The sequence below is a fragment of the Panthera onca genome, chromosome D3 (genome assembly GCF_046562875.1).
Source record: "Panthera onca isolate mPanOnc1 chromosome D3, mPanOnc1 haplotype 2, whole genome shotgun sequence".
Classification (NCBI taxonomy): domain Eukaryota; kingdom Metazoa; phylum Chordata; class Mammalia; order Carnivora; family Felidae; genus Panthera; species Panthera onca.
The window spans coordinates 34,808,070-34,827,983 of NC_138350.1; the positions used below are offsets into that span (position 1 = coordinate 34,808,070).

At 47.1% G+C, this 19,914-nt stretch overlaps 1 protein-coding gene across 6 annotated transcripts in view; it reads right to left on the reverse strand.

Moving 5' to 3' along the window:
• Positions 1 to 19,914, reverse strand: part of MTCL1 (microtubule crosslinking factor 1) — a 135,347-nt gene that overhangs the window by 25,964 nt on the left and 89,469 nt on the right. For 2 of the 6 annotated variants that reach the window (XM_060613267.3, XM_060613272.3), the window contains exons 7-11: positions 18,824 to 18,946; positions 16,255 to 16,485; positions 14,416 to 14,613; positions 4,614 to 4,781; positions 118 to 372 (exon numbers count right to left, since the gene is read on the reverse strand). In XM_060613267.3, the coding sequence (XP_060469250.3) occupies positions 118 to 372; positions 4,614 to 4,781; positions 14,416 to 14,613; positions 16,255 to 16,485; positions 18,824 to 18,946 (975 nt within the window). The remainder of the gene's footprint in view (positions 1 to 117; positions 373 to 4,613; positions 4,782 to 14,415; positions 14,614 to 16,254; positions 16,486 to 18,823; positions 18,947 to 19,914) is intronic. The other 4 variants (XM_060613270.3, XM_060613273.3, XM_078435417.2 and 1 more) reach the window with 3 other exon arrangements.

Consider the following 19,914-nt stretch of genomic DNA (forward strand, 5'->3'; position numbering starts at 1 on the left):
GAACATCCTGATGTAGTAAGGACCTCGCAGTAGGCTCATCTATTTTTTCCCCTAAGTGCTCCGATTTCCAGGTCAGTTTAGTTGTCTGTACCCTCTTCCCTGTTCGTGCTCCCTTACCTGTTCTATTCTCCACAAGAGCTCCTTCTTCTGCCGCTCCCACTCCTGCCGGTCTCGGTCTAGACGGTCGAGAAGCTCCACCTTCTCCCGGTTCCAGTTCTTCTCGCTGTGATGGATCTGCCAGCGCAGGTCCATAACCAGGCCGTGACTGTCGGCGAGGAGCTTCTGGTGCGTCTCCCTCTCCTTCTTGAAGGCCCCTTTGCTGTCGGCGGGAGAGCCTGGTTCTCCCAAGTTCTTCTCTGTCTTCTCTTCCAGCTGGGAAGGAGAAAAGACTTAGACCTTAATCCCTGGCCAGTCTTGTATTAACAGGTGAAGAACATCTCAGCACGTTTGCATATTGTCCCTGGAGACATGTTTCAGCCCAGATCTGACCAGTCTCGTGGAAAAAACAATTTTCAGTTTTAAAGTCCTAGTTAGGAGCATTGGACAGAGTCACACGGAATGTAAAGCAGTGAGTCCGTTTAGCTTCCTCTCATCTGCTTCTCAGCTCCACTTCCTGACTCGGTTACCACCCTATCTTGTCTTCCTTCTGCAGAGTTCCTGGAGGGCAGGTACGTGTCCCTAAGTCCTCGGCCCCTGTATGGACACTGGTGATGGAGTAGCAGTGGGACCTACCAGTTCACAATAAATATCCGTTAAACAGCCATGAGATTAAATACCAAAAACAAACAGTCAAAGAAACTTCCATCTAGAGGCGCCTGGGTGGCTCAGTCGGTTGAGCGTCCGGCTTCGGCTCGGGTCATGATCTCGCGGTTCGTGGGTTAGAGCCCCGCATCAGGCTCTGTGCTGACAGCTCGGAGCCTGGAGCCTGTTTCGGATTCTGTGTCTCCCTCCCTCTCTGCCCCTCCCCCTGCTCGCACTATCTCACTCCCTCAAACTAAATGAACATTAAAAAAAAAAAACCAAAAAACAAAAAAACAAACTTCCATCTAGACATATCATATTCAGACTGCTCAACACCAAACAGGAAACCTTGGAGGCAGACAGAAAAACATACCACACCCAGAGGTACACAGACACGAATGACAGCTGACCTCTCCTCTGAAACTATTTGAGTCAGAGGATGATGGAACAACATCTTTAAAGGACTGAAGGGGGAAAGGGTCAACCTCGACAGACTTCAATGCTCAGCAACAATATCTTTCAAAACTAAGGCAAAGATGCTTTTTAAACAAATTAAAATAAAAAAAAATCATTGCCAGCAGACCTGTATTTCAAGAAATGATAGAGGAAGTTTTCAGGCAGAAGGATTACGATACTAAGAGACACTCTTACTTATACACACAAAAAATGAAGAACACTGGAAATGACAGAAGTACAAATAAAAACTCACGTTTCCCCTATTTAAAAACATTTTTTAAATGTTTATTTTTGAGAGAGAGACAGAGAGAGAGAGAGAGAGAGAGAGAGAGAGCACGAGTGGAGGAGGGGCAGAAAGAGAGGGAGACAGAATCTGAAGCAGGCTCCATGCTGTCAGTGCAAAGCCCACGAACCGTGAGATCATGACCCGAGCCGAAGTCGGATGCTCAACCGACTGAGCCACCCAGGTGCTCCCAAACTCATGTTCCCCTTTTTAAAAATTTATTTATTTATTTATTTATTTATTTATCTATCTATCTATCTATTTATTTATTTTTGAGAGACAGAGAGAGAGAGAGACCGAGCACAAGTGGGGTAGGGGCAGAGAGAGGATGAGACACAGAATTCCAAGCAGGCTCCAGGCTCCGAGCTGTCAGCACAGAGCCCGACGCGGGGCTCGAACTCACAAACTGTGAGATCATGACCTGAGCTGAAGTCGGACGCTTAACCTACTGAGCCACCCAGGCGCCCCTTAATTGCTTTAAAGTATTACTGAGTGCCTAAAGCAAAAACAGTTGCAACGTGATGTGTGTTTACAGAACGTGTAGAAGTAAACTGGGGCAACAACAGCAGAGGACAGGAGGAAGGAACTGGAAGTTTACTGTTGCTGCAGAACATGATACATTTTAGCAAAAGATTAGTGAATGTTTTCCCCATTCCAGTTCGACAGACCCCCGGATTTTATGGATGGAACCATGTTACTCTATTCAATTCTACTGGGCTTCTAATCCATCCTCCTCCTTGAAGTCGGGACAATCTTTGGCAAAGGTAAATCCAAAATGCTTTACTTCCGTGATACAGTCTGGATTTCTGTTTCAATCTTTTGCACATTCTTCCTCTCCCTCATAACCTGACTAGGTGCGGCTCCTCAGATGTACTATGCTCCTTTCTTCACTGTGCCTTTTTTTGTCTGAAACATCCTTTCTCTCTTTTCCCATGTACCCACTCTTATTCATCTTCCGAGACTCATGCTAAGCAGCAGCACTTTCATGAACACCCCCTCCCTGAAACCTCAGGCTGAGGTGTGGGCTCTGCATCCCTCCCCCCCCCCCCCCCGGCAGCACTGCATATAGGCCTCATGGGACACTTATCACACTATTACAAATTGCCACCCTTGTCTGGGTCTCCCACTGCACTGACAGCCCCTTCAAGAAACATCTTATTTGATGGCATCTAGAACAAGGTCTGAGTTGGGAGTTAAGTGAAGGAATCACAGACTTGGGCATTGACACCACATGGCCTTCACGGAGAGAAAATACTTAACTTTTGATAGAATTCACTTGTTTTGCTTTTAAGTAGAAGAGAGTAAAGATGGGGGGATTATAAGTGAACCATCCTCGGCCTGCATTCACTGCTTCCTGGGCTGCAAATGTGTCAGAAACTTCTTCAACGATTTGGGCGGAAGATGAATCTTTACCTAGTACCGCCTTGCTTCTAGGTTTGAAGTCCTATTTTTATTTCTCAGTGTTATTGACTTTTCTAGAGGCTTTATGTGTAGCACACGTGTGGGTGGATGCCAGGTTTCTCTAAAACAAAGATGAAATATTTTGAAATTGGCTCATCTCAAAGATTAGGCCTCCTTTCTTTAGCTACACCTACACTTACATCTTTGAAAATATTTAGCTTTCTCCCCCACAAACATATTTTAAAATAGGCTTAAAGAGCATCCTTACTCATTTTTCCTCCACTGCGGACGCTTCAGGCTGTGCACTCAGATAAACCAGAGCATCTAGTAAGAATCTCCTACCGGGCAGGTAGACAGGATTCATAACTGGGTCAGCAGCTCCGCCAGCCTGGCCTGGTGCTTTGGTTTTGCTATGCTTTGCTGCTTCCTCTGCAGAGAAGGCTGTGTCTCTGCTCTACCTAGGGCTATGAACCTGATAGCGATGCTCCCTTGGGCCAGCTGGCAATGCATTTGAACTTGTGGGTACCAGGGAAGCTGTTTGCTTTTGACATGACAGGTCCTTTCATCTCTTATCAAGGCCATTTGGAAGATGTCTCCATTCTGGGAAAATTTCTTTGTCTTTCATGACTTGGCCAATTCATATAAAATTTTAATTAGTTTAAGATTTGCCTCAAAATAGGGCCTAGAAAGTAGATTATCAAAGATGCACAGATTTCCTCCCATGATGATCAAGGGGCTGGAAGAGATCTGGAGAAACAACCTGAGCGAGCAGACCCTGGGCAGGAGGTGACATTGCTTTTAAGGATTTCCAGGGAGAAAACACTTAAGAAAAGAATGTTTCTGGAGAAGTCTGACCTTAACAACCATGGCCCTGGTCTAAAATCTCCAAAGAGTCTCTGCTCTGTTGGGAGGGTGCAGGCAGGACCCTGTTCTCTGAGCACTGAAGGCTCCATGATCTGAGACCCGACACTTCCTCTGGGCCTCCATTTCCTCCAGGGGAGATAAGGACACGGAAACTGATCAGACCTCCAGGGCACGTAGTGGAAGGTCTACAAGCTCTTTTCAGTATTTGGAGAAATCTAAAGGAATGCACATGTTTTCCTTTTCCAGAGATAACTAAGCCACAATCTGCATTTTCTTTGTTCCTGTCTGAACTGTGTCAGCGTGTTCTGATCACCACTTCATGCTGGGCCATCCTTCGATGGGGCTAAGTACCGCCTCGTTCAGTGCAGAATGGGAAAATAAATGCTACTGGCCAAAGGCGTTCAGTGGAGACTGTGTTTCCTTCTCGGGAGAGGGACTGGGAAGGGGGACGAAGGTGTCTCGGCAAGGCCGGGAATTTAAAAAAAAACTTTTTTTAATGTTTATTTTTGAGAGACAGAGAGAGACAGAGCGTGAGCAGGGAAGGGCAGCGAGAGGGGGAGACACAGAATCTGAAGCAGGCTCCAGGCTACCAGCTGTCAGCACAGAACCCACAAACTGCAAGATCATGACCTGAGTTGAAGTTGTACGCTTAACGGATTGAACCACCCAGGCGCCCCAAGGCTGGGAATTTTAAGGAGAGAGAGTGAGCGACCGAGCGAGCTTGCAGCTGTTCCAGGCTTTCGCCTCGGAGTCGATGATCTCTTTGGACAAGGACCACCCTGGATCCGAGGTACTGTGCCTTCTCCCCACCTGGCCCAGACAACGGAGGCCCCACAGTTGGGGCAGGGGAGACCCCGCGGGCAGGTACCTGTTCCAGGCGGCACTTGAGCGCCGCCCACTGCACGTCCCAGGCGGCCTTGTCGCTGGCGTACTGCTGCTGCAGCCGCCGCCGCGCATGCTCGTCCTCCCGCAGCTCTGCGTGCAGGTCCTCCAGCAGGGTCTTGAGCGCACCAAACAGCTGCTGGTTTTCCACCACCTGCAGGGGGGAACATGGAGTCGGGTCTGCCAGTTCGTGCCAGGGTTTTCTTTAGGTCCGAAGAGGAGGGGAGCCTAGCATCAACGGGGTGCCGGGCTGTGTCCAAGGGGCTGTTGCGGTGGGCGTATGCAGAGCAGTTGCGAAGTCTGCACGGTTAGTGGGACGCAGCCAGGGGGTCCCCCTGCTGCCGGCTGTCAGGCTCCTGGGGCTAAGACTCCTAAGGGCCTGTCGGAATAGGAGGGAGGCTGGCACTCAGGCTGGTCCTCCAGGCCCAGAAGCAGAAGGGAGGAAGCTGCAGGAGGCCACGGGGAACCCGGGGCTGCGAGGACGCTACATGTGACTTCAGACGTCCAAAGCTGTGACTGGGGATGCAGATCTAGCAAGATCTGAACACTCACCAACATATTCTGTCATTTTAATACCAGCCACTGAACCAGAAGGGAATAAAAAATAGGCTCTGTGTCTCTTATAAGCACAGCGTGGTCATACTGTGTGGCTTGTATGGATCAGTATGGCCATGTGGGGAAGGGCATGCTGAGCTTTCATAAACAAAGCCAAAAGTGAACGCTTAACTTGTTCGTGAAGGCTTCCTCATGGTCCTCTGAGATAGAATCACTGTGCCCCTCCTTTCTGCTGCACCAACAGCATGAATAACCATGGCACCTACTGGTTTTCTCCTGCCGCTCCTACTCACTCCACCGCCACGGTAAAGTACAGGGGTGGCGGGCGGGAGACAAAACCTTACCCACTCCTGATTTCCAGTGTTTCACACAGTGCTCAGCCTGTGGGAAGTACGCAAACAGGTCTCATAAATGAAAGTGGGATTTTTATCCCTAATCTGCTTACACCTAACTTAGAGATTTTATATTTTCTAAAATCCACCCTGCCCTTTGAAGGCACATTTCAAAACCATGCTGGCTATCCTAGTACATTTTGGCACGGACACTATACCAGAAAGGTTTGTCTAAGTGCATTAAATCCTGAATCAATTATGGTACCTGGATAATAAAAGCCCCATGAGCTCCTCTCTTCCAGTTGGGCAGAAAACACTAAGTGCATCATGAGCTTCCAGACTGTCTCCGGGCAATCTTGTTTGGTGCATTTATGAGGCAGGTAGAATTAAAGCTCTCTCAGTTCTGTCTGGATGCAGACCATCTCGACTTTGGGAACACAGGACCCCTTATTCTCAGAGCAAATCCCCCCTGCTTGATAAACCTCTCATGCCAAGGGCAGCAGGACGCTCACTACTCCCAGCTCTCCTGCATCACGTGGAGAGTCGGTCGTGATTCTAAAACTAGTTAATCCCCTAAACACATGTGCACATAGATAAAAATGGTCAGCCACATTTGGGAAGAATTTAAGATACTTTGGCTATATGTTTGGATTTAAATGAAGTTGAGTTAGAAAAGAGAAACTCCTGGGGTTCCTGGGTGGCTCAGTCGGTTATGTCTCTGACTTGGGCTCAGGTCATGATCTCGCGGGTTGTGAGTTTGAGCCCCGCATCCGGCTCTGTGCTGACAGCTCAGAGCCTGGAGCCTTCTTTGGATTGTCTCCCTCTCTCTCTGCCCCTCCCCCGCGCGCTCTCTCTCTCTCTCTCTCTCTCTCTCACTCTCTCTCAAAAGTAAAATAAAAACATTTAAAAAAAAGAAAAGAGAAACTCCTTAACATTAGCAAATTTATTGCTGAAAACTCCCCAGTTTTCCCTGTAAGTTGTCTGAAGTTATATGTGGTAGACTTTCAATTGGGTGGAAAGGCCTATTTGTTACCGTTTATTGGTCTTTCATTATTCTCTCTTTGAACACCAGTTTTTACTTTAGTAGCCCTGAGACTGAAGCCATGAAGGGTACACAGTTCAGTTAACATTTTCAAGATTCAGCCACTAGAGAACCTTCTAAAAATCCTACACATTCCTTCCAACCACCTGAATGTAAGAAAATTACCACTATACTCAGCGAGCTGCTCAGGATATATGTACAACTATAATAAATAACTATAATAAATCAACCTGACACCAAAAGTACTTAAAAATTATGTAAGCACAGGTGAGTGAGAAGAGGTATTGTGATTTTTTTGTTTCAGAAATACACATCCTTCTGAGTACAGAATTTGTTTGAAAAAATGTATTTATATTTTATGGTAGATTCGTTTGGGATTTTCATCTTTGGATTTTAAATTTAAAAAATATATACATTACTACTTTTGGGCTCCTGGGTGGCTCAGTCAGTTGAGTGTCTGACTCTTGATTTTAGCTCAGGTCATGATCCCAGGGTCATGGGATCGAGCTCCACATGGAACCCCACACTCAGCATGGAGCCTGCTTGGGATTCTCTCTCTGTCTCTTTCTCGCTTTCTTTCTGCCCCTCTCCTTTACTCATGGCTTGCTCACTCTCTCTCAAAAAAACAATCACTGTTTTTTAAGTCTAAGCATTTTAAGCATAACCTAATGGTAAGAGGTTTGATCCAGTCTGAGTAGTCATCTCATGCTCGTGGAAGAAAAAGCAGAAAACTATATAATCAATTCTTGTATGTAATGGATAGCTCCCTACAAACCCCACTTTGTGAATGTAGCCAGCCTGTAGGGTTCTTAGCCCCACACTAAATGCCTCTGACAACATGAGGACCGGAACTTTGTGGTCCTCGAAAGCAGGTCACATTAATAGTCCTTTTGCAGACTAAAATTTTGGTTCCTCTAGAAATAAGTACTTGCTGCCATTAGCAAATATCAGATTAAATAAAATTAAGCCTTAATGTTTTCATGCACATTTGGGTCAGAGTGATCAACATAATGTGCTGTTATACCAGTAGAATATTAATCATCATGGCAGGAGTTCAAAAACTGCTTTGGGATGAAGGTGGCCAAAGGGAGCAGGAGAGTCCACAGAATCAATGTCATTGATACTCGTTATTATAATCACCCAGGAGCAGCATGTGATATGGCAAGAGGCCAGACTAGCTCTCGGCCATTGGTGCACAACGCCAACGATTGATGTCCAAGAAAAAACTTCTCAAGACCCAGATGGGCCTGATGCTTATCAACTTTTCACAACAAAAACAAACAAAAACCCCAAGCCCCAAACCCAGTAATGAAGAGTAATTCTAATTGCTTCTAATGGGTCAGAGGGTGTGCTAAGATCAGGTATGCTGATCATTCACCTGCATGATGTTGTTACCTGCTTCTTGCATCAGTGCTGGGTGCATACCGTCACGTTCCCTGTTACAGACGAGGAACCAGAACACGCAGCAACTAAGGAACTGCCAGGCTCTCTCTGCTAGGAAGTGCAGAACACAGACTGCAATCCAGGTCTGTCCCACCCAAGGCTGGACAAACCGAGCCAAGATATTTAAATTCTGACATTATATTCTACCCAGGTTTTTGTTGTTGTTTTGTTTTGTTTTGAAACGTTGCCTAAGAGAGCCACTTAATCTCTAGGAGCGATTTCCATCCTCCATATCAAAGGTAATAATATTAGTGAGCCATCCTGAAAGAATGCTTTAAAGTTACTTGTGTTACTTTTTCTTCCCGCGGTGGCCCTTGCTGGGCAATGTTTTGGGTAAAAAGATGATCCTAATCAGGTTAAGAATGGAATCAAGATTCTCTGGTTCGTTTAGAGGTCTTTGGGTGAAAGTCTTCCTGGATACAGACTTTTCGGAAACTTCTGTGCCAGGGGCCCAATTATGCAACCTTTTAGCTTATATATCTGTTAAGCATAGGTCAATTTCAATGAAAAAGGCCAACGTTTCAATCTCTTTAAGATCAGCTTGTTGGCTTTCTTACAAAAAAGCAGGAATAAAATGGCTCCACCATTTCCTTTTCCTTAGGCTAAGGGCATTTGAACCCTTCCAAGTTCATCTCTTTTGGGCAAGCCTTACAATAATTCCAAAATTGGGATCAGGAGCTGGACTGTGCTATAAAGTGTTAAACTTTATACCAGGTTCAAGGTTGGGCTTCAGCTAATTAAGGCTGCCACCCAAATATACAATAAGCATTAATGGAAAGTGAAGAGGAAGTTTCTGAGAAAGGTAACACACCAAGATATTTGTGATGCAATGCCAGCTATTTGATAAAATCGTTCCTGCGTAAGATTTCTAAGATATGTGTTTCATAATTCTGTGAAAGAGCTAAGCTACCATCAACCACTTTGCCTGTATCAGAGCCATTAATGCTGGAGATGAGTGTAATCTAACACTGGAACAGATACATTGTTCTGTTCTGTTGACCTGCTGCTAAGGGCCCACCCACAGAATGCCAGATGGCCTCTACTTCCTATTCATTTAGGCTAGTAGACACAGGCAGGGAGTTCTAGAATGCTGTGGTAGCTGCCCTTGACCCCCAACACAGGGAGGCATAGGTCCTATTTCGTAATTACAAAGAGGGACACCTCATACACTATTCAATAAAGTAACCCCTCTACCGGCAAGAGTCCCAAGACAAGTCCTTTACTGTGCGATCAGACAGAAAGGATACATTTACACATCCAACAACATTTTACTATTAATAAGCCATTTGTCGTTCTTACTTCCGTTGTTCCATTTGGATTATTTTTAAGATTCTTTTCTAAAACTACCATCCTCCCACAGATGAAAGAGAAGGCGTCACTGACGACCGGCCACGAAAACATAATCTCTGATGGAGGGTTACAGAGATGAGAAATTCATGTTTGTACAAAAAAGTCGTTTGTCCTTTGGTTGAGAATATGCAGCTGATCCGGGCCACGTGGGCTCTGTGCTGCAGGTCACTGTAATTTTCAGAGAGGTTCCCAAGAATAAACGTGGGTTTGTGAAGGAATTGATGGACATGTAATCAGTAAGTTATAAACCCAGAGTTACCAGCCAAAGGCTTCAAAGAAACCGGGGCAGGTCTGATGGACATCAAGTGGCCAGATGGGAAGAAATCACTTAGTAGCGAGGTTTAGGGTTTGTTGCACACGTAGAAGAGTATGTCATAAACTGCTGACCATGGATGGCTAACACTGGGGGGGGGGGGGGGGGATGGGGACTGAGAGAGTCCTTTCCTGAGTATCCTTCAGCATTTGTGGCTCTTCCCCTCCTGCATCTGTGCTATTTGCACAGTAACAGAAACAAACAAAAACACACAGCAAACATGAATTATGTTTCATAATTATAAGCTCTGGTCTGGTTCTTTTTTTTTTTTTTTTTAATGTATTTACTCTTGAGAGAGAGCAAGCAAGTAGGGGGAGGGGCAGAGAGAGAGGGGGACAGAGGATCCGAAGCAGGCCCTGCACAGACAGCAGAGAGCCCAACATGGGGCTCGAACCCACGAACCATGAGATCATGACCTGAGCTGAAGGCAGATGTTTAACCCACGGAGCCACCCAGGTGCCCCGAGTCTGGTTCTTTTTATAGAGTTGCTTATCTCCTAGGTGAGGTTATATAGTTGCAAAGTCCACAGAATAAACCATGGTACAACATACAAAATTAGGCTCAAGAGGAGAGCTTCCTTATTAAAAAAAAAAGGGGTGGGGGGGGGCGTCTGGGTGGCTCAATTGGTTGTGCGTCCGACTTCGGCTCAGGTCATGATCTTGTAGTTTGTGAGTTCAAGTCCCGCGTTGGGCTCTGTGCTGACAGCTTGGAGCCTGGAGCCTGCTTCAGATTCTGTGTCTCCCTCTCTCTCTGCCCCTCCCCCGCTTGTGCTCTGTCTCTCTCTGTATCTCAAAAATGAATAAATGTGAAAAAAAAAAAAGAGCAGATCACAGTTCTGACATACAAGCCCTGTCTGGCAAAGGTGCTCTTTCGGAAAGTTCCTGCATCTTGGGCAAAACAGAAAAGTGGGTACCCACGTGAGTCGAAGTCTGGGAGGCCCAGGGAGCCAAAGGCACTGACTTTTACCTAGGATGGCTCTTGAAGGCCCTAAGCTCCAAATGAGTCCTGCACTAGTGAGTGACAAAGGTCCAGGGGGACAGATTCTACTTGGTCCTAAAGCTGGGTCCCAAGGGAGGCTCTTAAGTGACCAGCTGTGGTTGGAGACTAACATGAAACATAATTTCATCAGATCCTGCTCTGAGTTTTAAATCAGGTTCTCTATATTTATACTCAGATGCTTTTTTTTAAAATTTTTTTTTTAACGTTTATTTATTTTTGAGACAGAGACAGAGCACGAACGGGGGAGGGGCAGAGAGAGAGGGAGACACAGAATCGGAAGCAGGCTCCAGGCTCCGAGCCATCAGCCCAGAGCCTGACGCGGGGCTCGAACTCACGGACCGCGAGATCGTGACCTGAGCTGAAGTCGGAGTCTTAACTGACTGAGCCACCCAGGTGCCCCGATGCTTTTTTTTTTTTTTTTTAAGTTTGTTTATTTTGAGAGAGAGAGAGAGAGGCAAGGAAGGGCAGAGAGAGAGAATCCCAAGCAGGCTCTGCACTGTCAGCACATGAACTCATGAACCGTGCGCGAGATCATGACCCGAGCCGAAGTCAAGAGTCGGATGGTCAACCAACTGAGCTACCCAGACGCCCCTATACTTAGATGTTTTAATAAAGAATATTATGCCACATCCCTGGAAGAAAAAGTGACTTCTCTTTGAATAAATTAATCCGAGTCACAGGCGATTACCTATTAGAACCACACAATTCTGGCACTGTTAATCCCCTTGCATTAAAAATCTTGATTTTGGGGATTACTAGTAGATATACAACACATATGAAGCCTTAGGTCTCTAAAGCTTAACATAGTGGCAAGCTTCCTGGAACTAGGTGAGAGCTATCCAATAAGCTCTTGCATGTTTTCCAGTTCTTCCAGAAGACCAGGTGAGCTAAAAGTGCTTTCTGTTGTCGAGGGCAATCGGGTTCCTGCCACTAGATCACTAGTCGTGTGACTAAAGATCAGTTAACAGGGAACATTCACACAGCTGAGTATTTTCCAACATGATAATTAAAAACATTTTTTTAACGTTTATTTATTTTATTTTTGAGAGACAGACACAGAGTGCGAGAGGGAGATGGGCACAGAGAGAGGGAGACACAGAATCTGAAGCAGGCTCCAGGCTCTAAGCTGTCAGCACAGAGCCTGACACGGGGCTCAAGCTCATGAACACTGAGATCATGACCCGAGCTGAAGTCAGCCGCTTAACCGACTGAGCCACCCAGGCGCCCCAACCTGGTAATTTTTTATGAATTATTCCCAAAGTTGACTCGATACATTTTACCTCTTTGGACATGATGCATTTTGCCATTTACTGCGTGCAGCTGTGAGAATATTCACTACGACCCAGAGCGAAGACCGAGGCCTGGGAAATTGCCTTCCTTGGGAATATAGCCTTGGGAAAGGAGTCAGGCCACGCTCCCCGTTCTGATTATCACCTTGGCAGGATCTCAGGGTTTCTGCAAAGGGCGCGGCTCTCTGAGACACGTGTTCTTTTTCTTGCAGGCAGGCTGTCCAGCTAATACCCATGCCACGAAAGGGAGGCAGATCCGCTAACTGAGAATGTTCACTCCCAGGCAATCAGCTGTCGTACAGTAGAGCTCATTAATCTTCTGTCCTCGGATGGACGGCATTGTGCACTTAACTGCTATGGACAGACGGGTCCATTAAAGGCAGTCCTGATTCTGCCCGTCGGCACCCTACCCCGCAGGCCCCCCGTGTGCTTCTAGCGCAAACTGTACAAAGTGATTAGCTCTTGCAAGGGGAAGAGCTAGGAAATCAGCTTGGGAAGGACGAGGCAAAGCGAGATGACACTGAAGTACACTGAACGTGAGGTTCCAGCTGAGTGACTCTGCATTATTTCCCACCCCAAGGGTAAAATTTTCCATGAGAATTGTTTCGAAAACCAGATGTGTTACATTTTTTTCCCTTTTCCTAAGCATTTGGATGCACGCGTGGGAAACACCCAACGCGCGATCTCAGATGCGGCAGGTTTATGGCGAAGTAGTAATCAACAGATGTATTTGGGCTAATCACAGATACTTTGTAGAACGGACTGACAACATCTCTTTTAAAAATAATACAAGTGGTAGGTTTTAAAGGATTATTCGCAAAGGAGTATTTTATTTTCTAACCAAATCAATTGCTGGAAAAACTCACTCCATGAGCTAAAATCTCCCCAGGGACACTGGCATAACGACAAACTTCCTAATAATTGTAATTAAACGTTCATCTGAAAGTATAATCTCTTTCTCGAGTCATAGTGTTCAGGGAAAATGAAGGACGGATGGGTGTGCATAGAAAACAGCTCTTCAGTTGTGAAAATCTGATTTGACTGTGGAGAGAAAGCCGACGCAGGGAAACACACATATCCCTCAGGACTGTGCTTAGACATCACTCCTTTTCCTCACTTGGATTTGAGCCAAAGATCTGATGCCAGCCGTCTCCCACTTGACCCCTCTGTGGCTCTGGGCTGAGGGAGGAGCCGCAGCTGTGGAGTCCAGTGCACAGGGAGTGCCCACAAATGTCAGCGGCTGAGTGGTGACAGCCACACCCGGGGTAACTGCTGTGCTCTGGGTCCACCCGTCCCTGCCCCTCACCCCAGAGCCAGGGGTCCAGGGTGTGGGGCTTTGGGTTCTGCCCTGCAGAACTGTCAAAGAAGCAACACGGGGTCAGAAAGGACTCAGTCCAGAAAGCCTGGGGGCAAAAAACCTTTAACGCTGGATGCCTCCTAGGGTCTCAACACTCTAAACCCAACACACGTGCTGTTTTGTACAGAAGCGTGAAAAATCTGGGTGGCAGGAACACTACCTTTTGGTTTATTAAGCAGGGGCTACCTGCTTCATAATTAACAGACGTGGCATTTGGCAATATTTAATAATTATTTCACATTATACACTGAAATCCCACCTCACTTTAATGTGCTTTCATTTTTTTTTTTAACTCATTTATTTATTTTGACAGAGAGAAAGAGAAAGCATGAGCAGGGGAGGGCAGAGAGAGAGGGAGAGAGAGAGAGAGAATCCCAAGCAGGCTCCCCATTGTCAGTGCAGAGCCTGATGTGGGGCTTTATCTCACAAACTGCGAGATCATGACCTGAGCTGAAATCGAGAGTCAGATGCTTCAACGACTGAGCCACCCAGGCGTCCGTCCCCATGCTTTCATTTTTTTAAGTCTCATCAAATATTTTTATTTCAAGTGGCCCAAAAGGAACTTAAAACACTTTATACATGTTTAGGATTAAAAAAAATACTTTCTCTTTCCTCCTTATGCATCATGTTGCCATATGAGTGATGTTTCTGATGCCTATTCAGCTAAACCTCAACAAAAAAAGCCCTGTACATTCTGGCCACGAGGAGGGCGCTGCACTCCTGTGGCCAGTACCGTCTTCCCAGGAAGTACTGTCTCTTCCTGGGAAGAATGGTCAACCTCTGTAAAGCCACAGATCACTCTACACACAGCTCAACATTTCCCCCTTTCTCCTTCTCAGGGACGTTTGCTGACCTCTGCAACTGATCTGATCCTACTATGCTCCTTGTGTATACATGTAAGCCTAACAAACTAATGGGCTGACCCTGAAATAAAAGACTTAATGATACAATTTCTAGCACAAATGCAGCTACCAGGCAATCACAGGCAGCCAGAGGAGTTTCCTGCTCCCTGGAACACCAGCACATAAAAAAAGATGACACAGACATAGACTGGCAGTCTCCTCTCCCACATGTGGGTAGAATGAGGGGCTGGGACCTCGGCACCCACCTGCTTGTGGAGCTGCCCCCCATGCGCAGGCTGCAGCCGCGATCCGTGGTCGCCAATCTGCACAGGGGAGTGTGGAGAATGCTCTCCCATCGAAAAGCCGCAGCCTGGACCATTGTCGTCCCGGTCTGGGCTGTCCCCCTTCGGGTCCCCTTGCTCTCCAAGCTCACCGAGCCTGGGGAGGGTCTCTGGATGCTCACTCTGAAAACAGCAGGAGACAATAATCACAGCTCCACCCAAATCCTTTGCTGTGCAGCCTGGTTTTTATTGTTTGAGGATAATTCTCCACTTTATGGCTTATCAAATCTTGACTTCTTAGCCTTTTCCCAAATGTGCTCATTTAGCCCATTTCATGAACTCACTGGCCACCTTCTTCATTTATTTATTTATTTTTTAAATGTTTATGTATTTATTTTTGAGGGGGGGGGGTGGGGCAGAGAGAGAGGGAGACAGAGAATCCCTAATAGGCTGTCAGCACAGAGCCGGATGCAGGGCTCAAACCCACAAACCATGAGATCATGACCTGGGCTGGATGCTCAACTGAGCCACCCGGGTGCCCCAACCCTCTTCCTTTGAACAGCACATAACGGGTGCCCAGTTGGTCAGCAAAGATTGGAAATTTTACTGTAAGTTATTTTGGCAATGACAAATTCTATGATTTATAAATGATTATTCATTAAAGTTATGGTTTTACAAACTAGAGGAGAAACTCCAAAGGACTGATGAGAAGGAGACTTTACAACTACTTCTAGGTTTTGCTTAATGATGGTTTTCTCAGTCATGGCTCTTTGGAAGCAGGTTGAATTGATTTTGGAAGACTTTCTTCCCTCCTGGAGGAGAGAGAATCCAAGTATCTTCCCCTTCCTAGGATGACTGCAAACTATATACACTGCTCACTAAAGTAAAAGCAGACAAAAAGTTCCTGGGAGTCTAAAGGAAACTGACACTTATGATGCCTTGAAGCCCCTGACACAGGAGTCACGGGTGCGGATGCTCAGAACCTCAGTGGTCCCAGCCCTGCACGCATCAGAAGGCAAGGCTGGAAGGAGTCTGCAGAGCTCGAGGTCACACTGGCTTAATCAATAAGATCAATCAGAAAGGAAGTGTCTCTGTCCTTGTTCTGGGATGAATCCAGGAATATGGAGGCACAGGAGGGAACAGGCACGTGCACAGATTCTGAGGGCAGCAAAAATCTGGCCCATCTGGAGCTTATAAAATGGCATTGGCAGAACGGGCTCTAGCATTTAGGAACAAAAACCAAACGGAAAGAAGAGAGAAAGATTTAGAGCTAGGTTGGACAAACCAGCAAGGCGGAACGAGAGATGGGAAGGGACTCCAGGTGACAATGTCCATGAATCCATAGATGAGCGGCAAAAGAAATGGCAGCAAAACTGTGCTGCACGATGGAGTCATAGACCAGGACTCTGAAAACAAGGTCAAGGGGTGCCTGGGTGGCTCAGTTGGTTAAGCGTCCGACTTCCACTCAGGTCATGATCTCGCGGTTTGTGAGTTTGAGCGCCGCATCAGGCTCTATGCTGACAGCTCAGAGCCTGGAGCCGCCTTCGGATTCTGTGTCTCCCTCTCTCTGCCCTTCCCCACTCATGCTGTCTCTATTTTATTAAAAAAACAAAAAAACAAAAACGAGGTCAAAGGACAGCACGGGATTCTTGGTCTAACGTATAACTCGACAACCTGTTGCATTTCCATGGCCTGCGTTGGACTTGATAAAATAACGCGAAATGGCAGAGTGTGACTCTGTATGTAGAAGGCAGAGGGACAGCAGTGCCTGGGGGGCAAGAACAAAACGGACGCAAATAAAACAAACGCTCTGGGCAGAGGTACCTCCGTGAAATCCTCGCCTTCCTCCTCCATCTGTTTCCCTTGCCGCCAGAGCTTCAACAGCCACCTGAGTTTGACGTAGAAAAGGAAAATGTTCTGCTTCAAGGAACGGAGCTCCTGCTGCATCAGATTTCTCTCATCACTCCAGGTTCGCTCATGGAGAGTGTTTTGCAAAGCCAGGCTGTGCATTTCTAGCTCTTTCCACCTCAAGGCGTAGAGGTGCTCCTCCTCCATCTTGAATGGAAAAAAGGAGAGAGTGTGACAGTGGCTCTTCCCACCTGCCACCCAAGCCAAACCAAAAGTCTTTGCAAACTGCCGTTCAATCCTTACCATGTTGCACCTGGGACGTGAAACACGGAAACTCCCTGAGACATGTACTAGTTATAAAAACCTCAAGGGTTTTCCGATTCAGAAGCAAACCCTATTTCAAAGTAAGGGGTTATAATCGATTTTCATTGTCAAGTCTCTCGGGGTGTTTTTAGTGGTCTCTAAACTTCAGGAAAATGGTTTTTCAGATGTACTACCTGCAGCTGATTTCCATGCAGATTCCATGTGCCCTCTGGATGTGGGCTTGCACACAAAGGCACGCTGGGATTGTAAAGGGGGAGTAGGTGGAGATCCTTCCCCTTGGCTTCCTGAGCCTTCTGGTGTGCACACCCCCAGCAGAAGGTGGAGATCGCCAAGCTGACGGAGAGGCCCGCAGAGAGCAGGTGGGCGAGGCAGGTCGGGGAGCAGGGATTTCTCTAGATGTGAGGTCCTCTGCTGCATACAGTGGTGGGCAAACAAGAATCTGACAACCTACTGCCACATTTAGGACTTCACGTTCCTATCAGTTATGAGTGACCCTTAGGGAAAGAAAGCATTGCTGAAAAGGAAGTGTTTCCCTTTGCTATGCTAAGTTCCTGCTTTTCAGCATGGGTACAGGCACGTTACAAGCAATAAACCATCATTATGTCGATAATGACTAAGCCAAGGGGTGTGAATAAAATCTTATTGCACAGATTGGGGCACAAGAATAATATCAATAGTAGCTAAAGTGATAGACGGGATGAAAGCTTTCTGTTCCACAGTCCGAAAAACAAGCGTTAGGATGTCAGCCTTGTTTTGAGCTGTCCTCTCCCGCTTTAACACGCCCCCTGGGCCAAAGATCAAGGCAGTGAGTTTTGTTTTGTCTCACTTTCCTAAAGTGCTAGATTCGTGTGCAGAAACCATGGGGATGCAACAATGGCTGCCTGAGGTCCACGCCTATGTGTCCCATGTGCTTAAAGCCACTGAAGAGAAGCAGCTCTGGGAAGGTCCTGGGTCTGCGCACAGACTTGCGTGGCCAGTTGTTGTACCGGATCTTTTTTGCACTTCAAGCTGCGATAACACAAAATAGTGGTGATTTAATTCACCACCTTGGCAGCCTCAGACTCCTCCCAAGGGTTCTCTGCCCCGTGGGCACAAGAGCAGGACAGAGCGGGGAGAGGGGCAGCCTCCCACACTGGACATTCACCGTTTGCAGTGTTATCTCAGGCCATCGACCGACTGGGGAGGCTTCAGCACCCTGGGCCGCAAAGCGAAGCTAACTCGGGATGTGCAGAGCACCTAGCTCAGGGCAGGTATGCCAGAGGTTCTAGAGTGTTAGTCAATGGAGGCCGGGGAGGGCGGGGGGTGGGCGATTGGGGGTGGGGCTGTTCTGTCCGCTATTCTGCAGCCTCCTGTCAACGTTCCTTCCCAGACTCTGACTTCCCCAAACGTCCTGGCTGCCTCCGCCTGTCCCATGACGCCAAGCACTTCTCAAGTCTCAGGGTCGGTCCTCTGCCCTCAGGACACGTTAGGAAAAACTGTCCCTTTCCCTCTGAACAAGCCTGGATGACCTCTCACCCCCTCCAAGCTGCAACACACTCCTCTACCCTGAATCCAACCACGAGGCACACCCGGGGCCCTGCCATTTTGCATCTCCAGGATGGACTCACTTCTCAAACATGATTTTTGGTGCAGTTAAAAAAAAAAAAAAAAGGGAAAGTAAGTTATTTAGGAAATAAGTGCCCGTGTCTGCTAATCCTTTCTCTTAGCAACTCTGGTAACAGATTTAACAGATAAAGGATGATTAGCCAGGTTATTCTAAAATAGAAGAGTTAATGAGGCCGCAGCTCAATTAATGGCAGGTTTTTGAAGACAACCGTTTAGGGTGAGCTGCTAAAGTTTCTACCAGAAAGCTTACCACATCGAGAAAGCTTACAAATCTGCGGGACAACAAAAGTTATGGACACACTTTTCATGTCCAGATGCATGAAGGCCCTTATTTGATTTTTCTTTGCTGGCCATGGCTGCAGGAAAAGGTAGATTCGATGTTCGGAAGAACTTCCCGCAGACCACAGCGTAAATACAGTCAAAGCACGTTCTAGAAGAGAAAGGCAGACAGTTCTCTTTAGGAGACGTCTGAGGGGCCGCTCAGTGGAGGATCCTCCAGCCCCGTGAGTCCAGGAGCCTGTGCATGACAGCTTTCTCTCAAATACATCCTGCCATCTGCCTCCAGGGGCTGTGCAGTCAGAGACCTGGTTGTGCTGAAATCGCGTTACATATTTACCTTACGAATCCTGTCTGTAAATTTCTCTGTCTCCTCTTGATGCAGTCTGGCCGCCTGTGCAAGCTGACCCTGCAGCTCTTCTAGCGATACACTCTGTTCAGGTAAAACAGGGGGGCCCCTGAGCTGATCGGTGGGATAAAGGAAGGGGTTTAGTGGACGCGAGGACTCTGCCTGACGTGAAGACGCAGGACAGACATCTGCACAAACTGGGGACACACACGGAGCGACACAGCACGTGCGGGCGCTGCAGCAGGGGAGTGAGTCTGGGACAGCTCCCCCAAGATCCTGCCCTGGGCTCTTGTGTCGTCTGTGACGGAAGCCTGGACGCCCTCATCTCTCTCCTGGGAGACAGGTGCGTCGCGGTGCCTGTGACCCGAACTTCGACCACCATGGTACCCACCAACCAGGCTGAGACCCAATTAGTCTCTGCTACCACAGCAGGTTTTCAAAATGCCGGGGCGGTCAGAGCTGGCAACTCTGATCGAGTCAAACGTGACCACCTCACACGAGTCGGTCTCTGAGATTCACTGCCCAGGTTCGTTCTAAGCTGCATAATTAATTTGCTCATACGCTTTCTTAGTAGAGATTTTCGTGCTCAGTCCAGAATGCCTTTTTCTTTCCTGGGCAGCGGTAGGCTGGATGCTCAGGATAACTGGGGTGGGGGTGCCCAGAAACACTGTCTCAGCCTTTTCAGTTGCACACAGTGCCTACAAGGAACTGCACCAAGTTCTGCTTATTACATTTTAGGTTAAAAATAGTCAAAGGAATCTTTTTTTTTCATGCTTCTCATTGGTAATGTCTACCTACTGGTACAGCCTATCTTTTGTGTCCAAATGGCAACGATAGAGAAATCAAAGCTACTATTTTTGAAAGAAACGGTATTTTTTTTTTTAGAGATGGAAACAGTTACATTAAAATCAGTGGGGGGGGGGGGGGGTTAGCTATGATCTTGTATTAACCTGGGTTGACCATGTGCCTCCAGATGGTGTGTGTGTGTGCGGAAGCCAGCAACAGAACATAAACTTTCCTTTCCTTGGGGATTCCTAGGCCACCGGGTGACAATCAGTTCAAAGCCTAATCTTGGTGAGGCT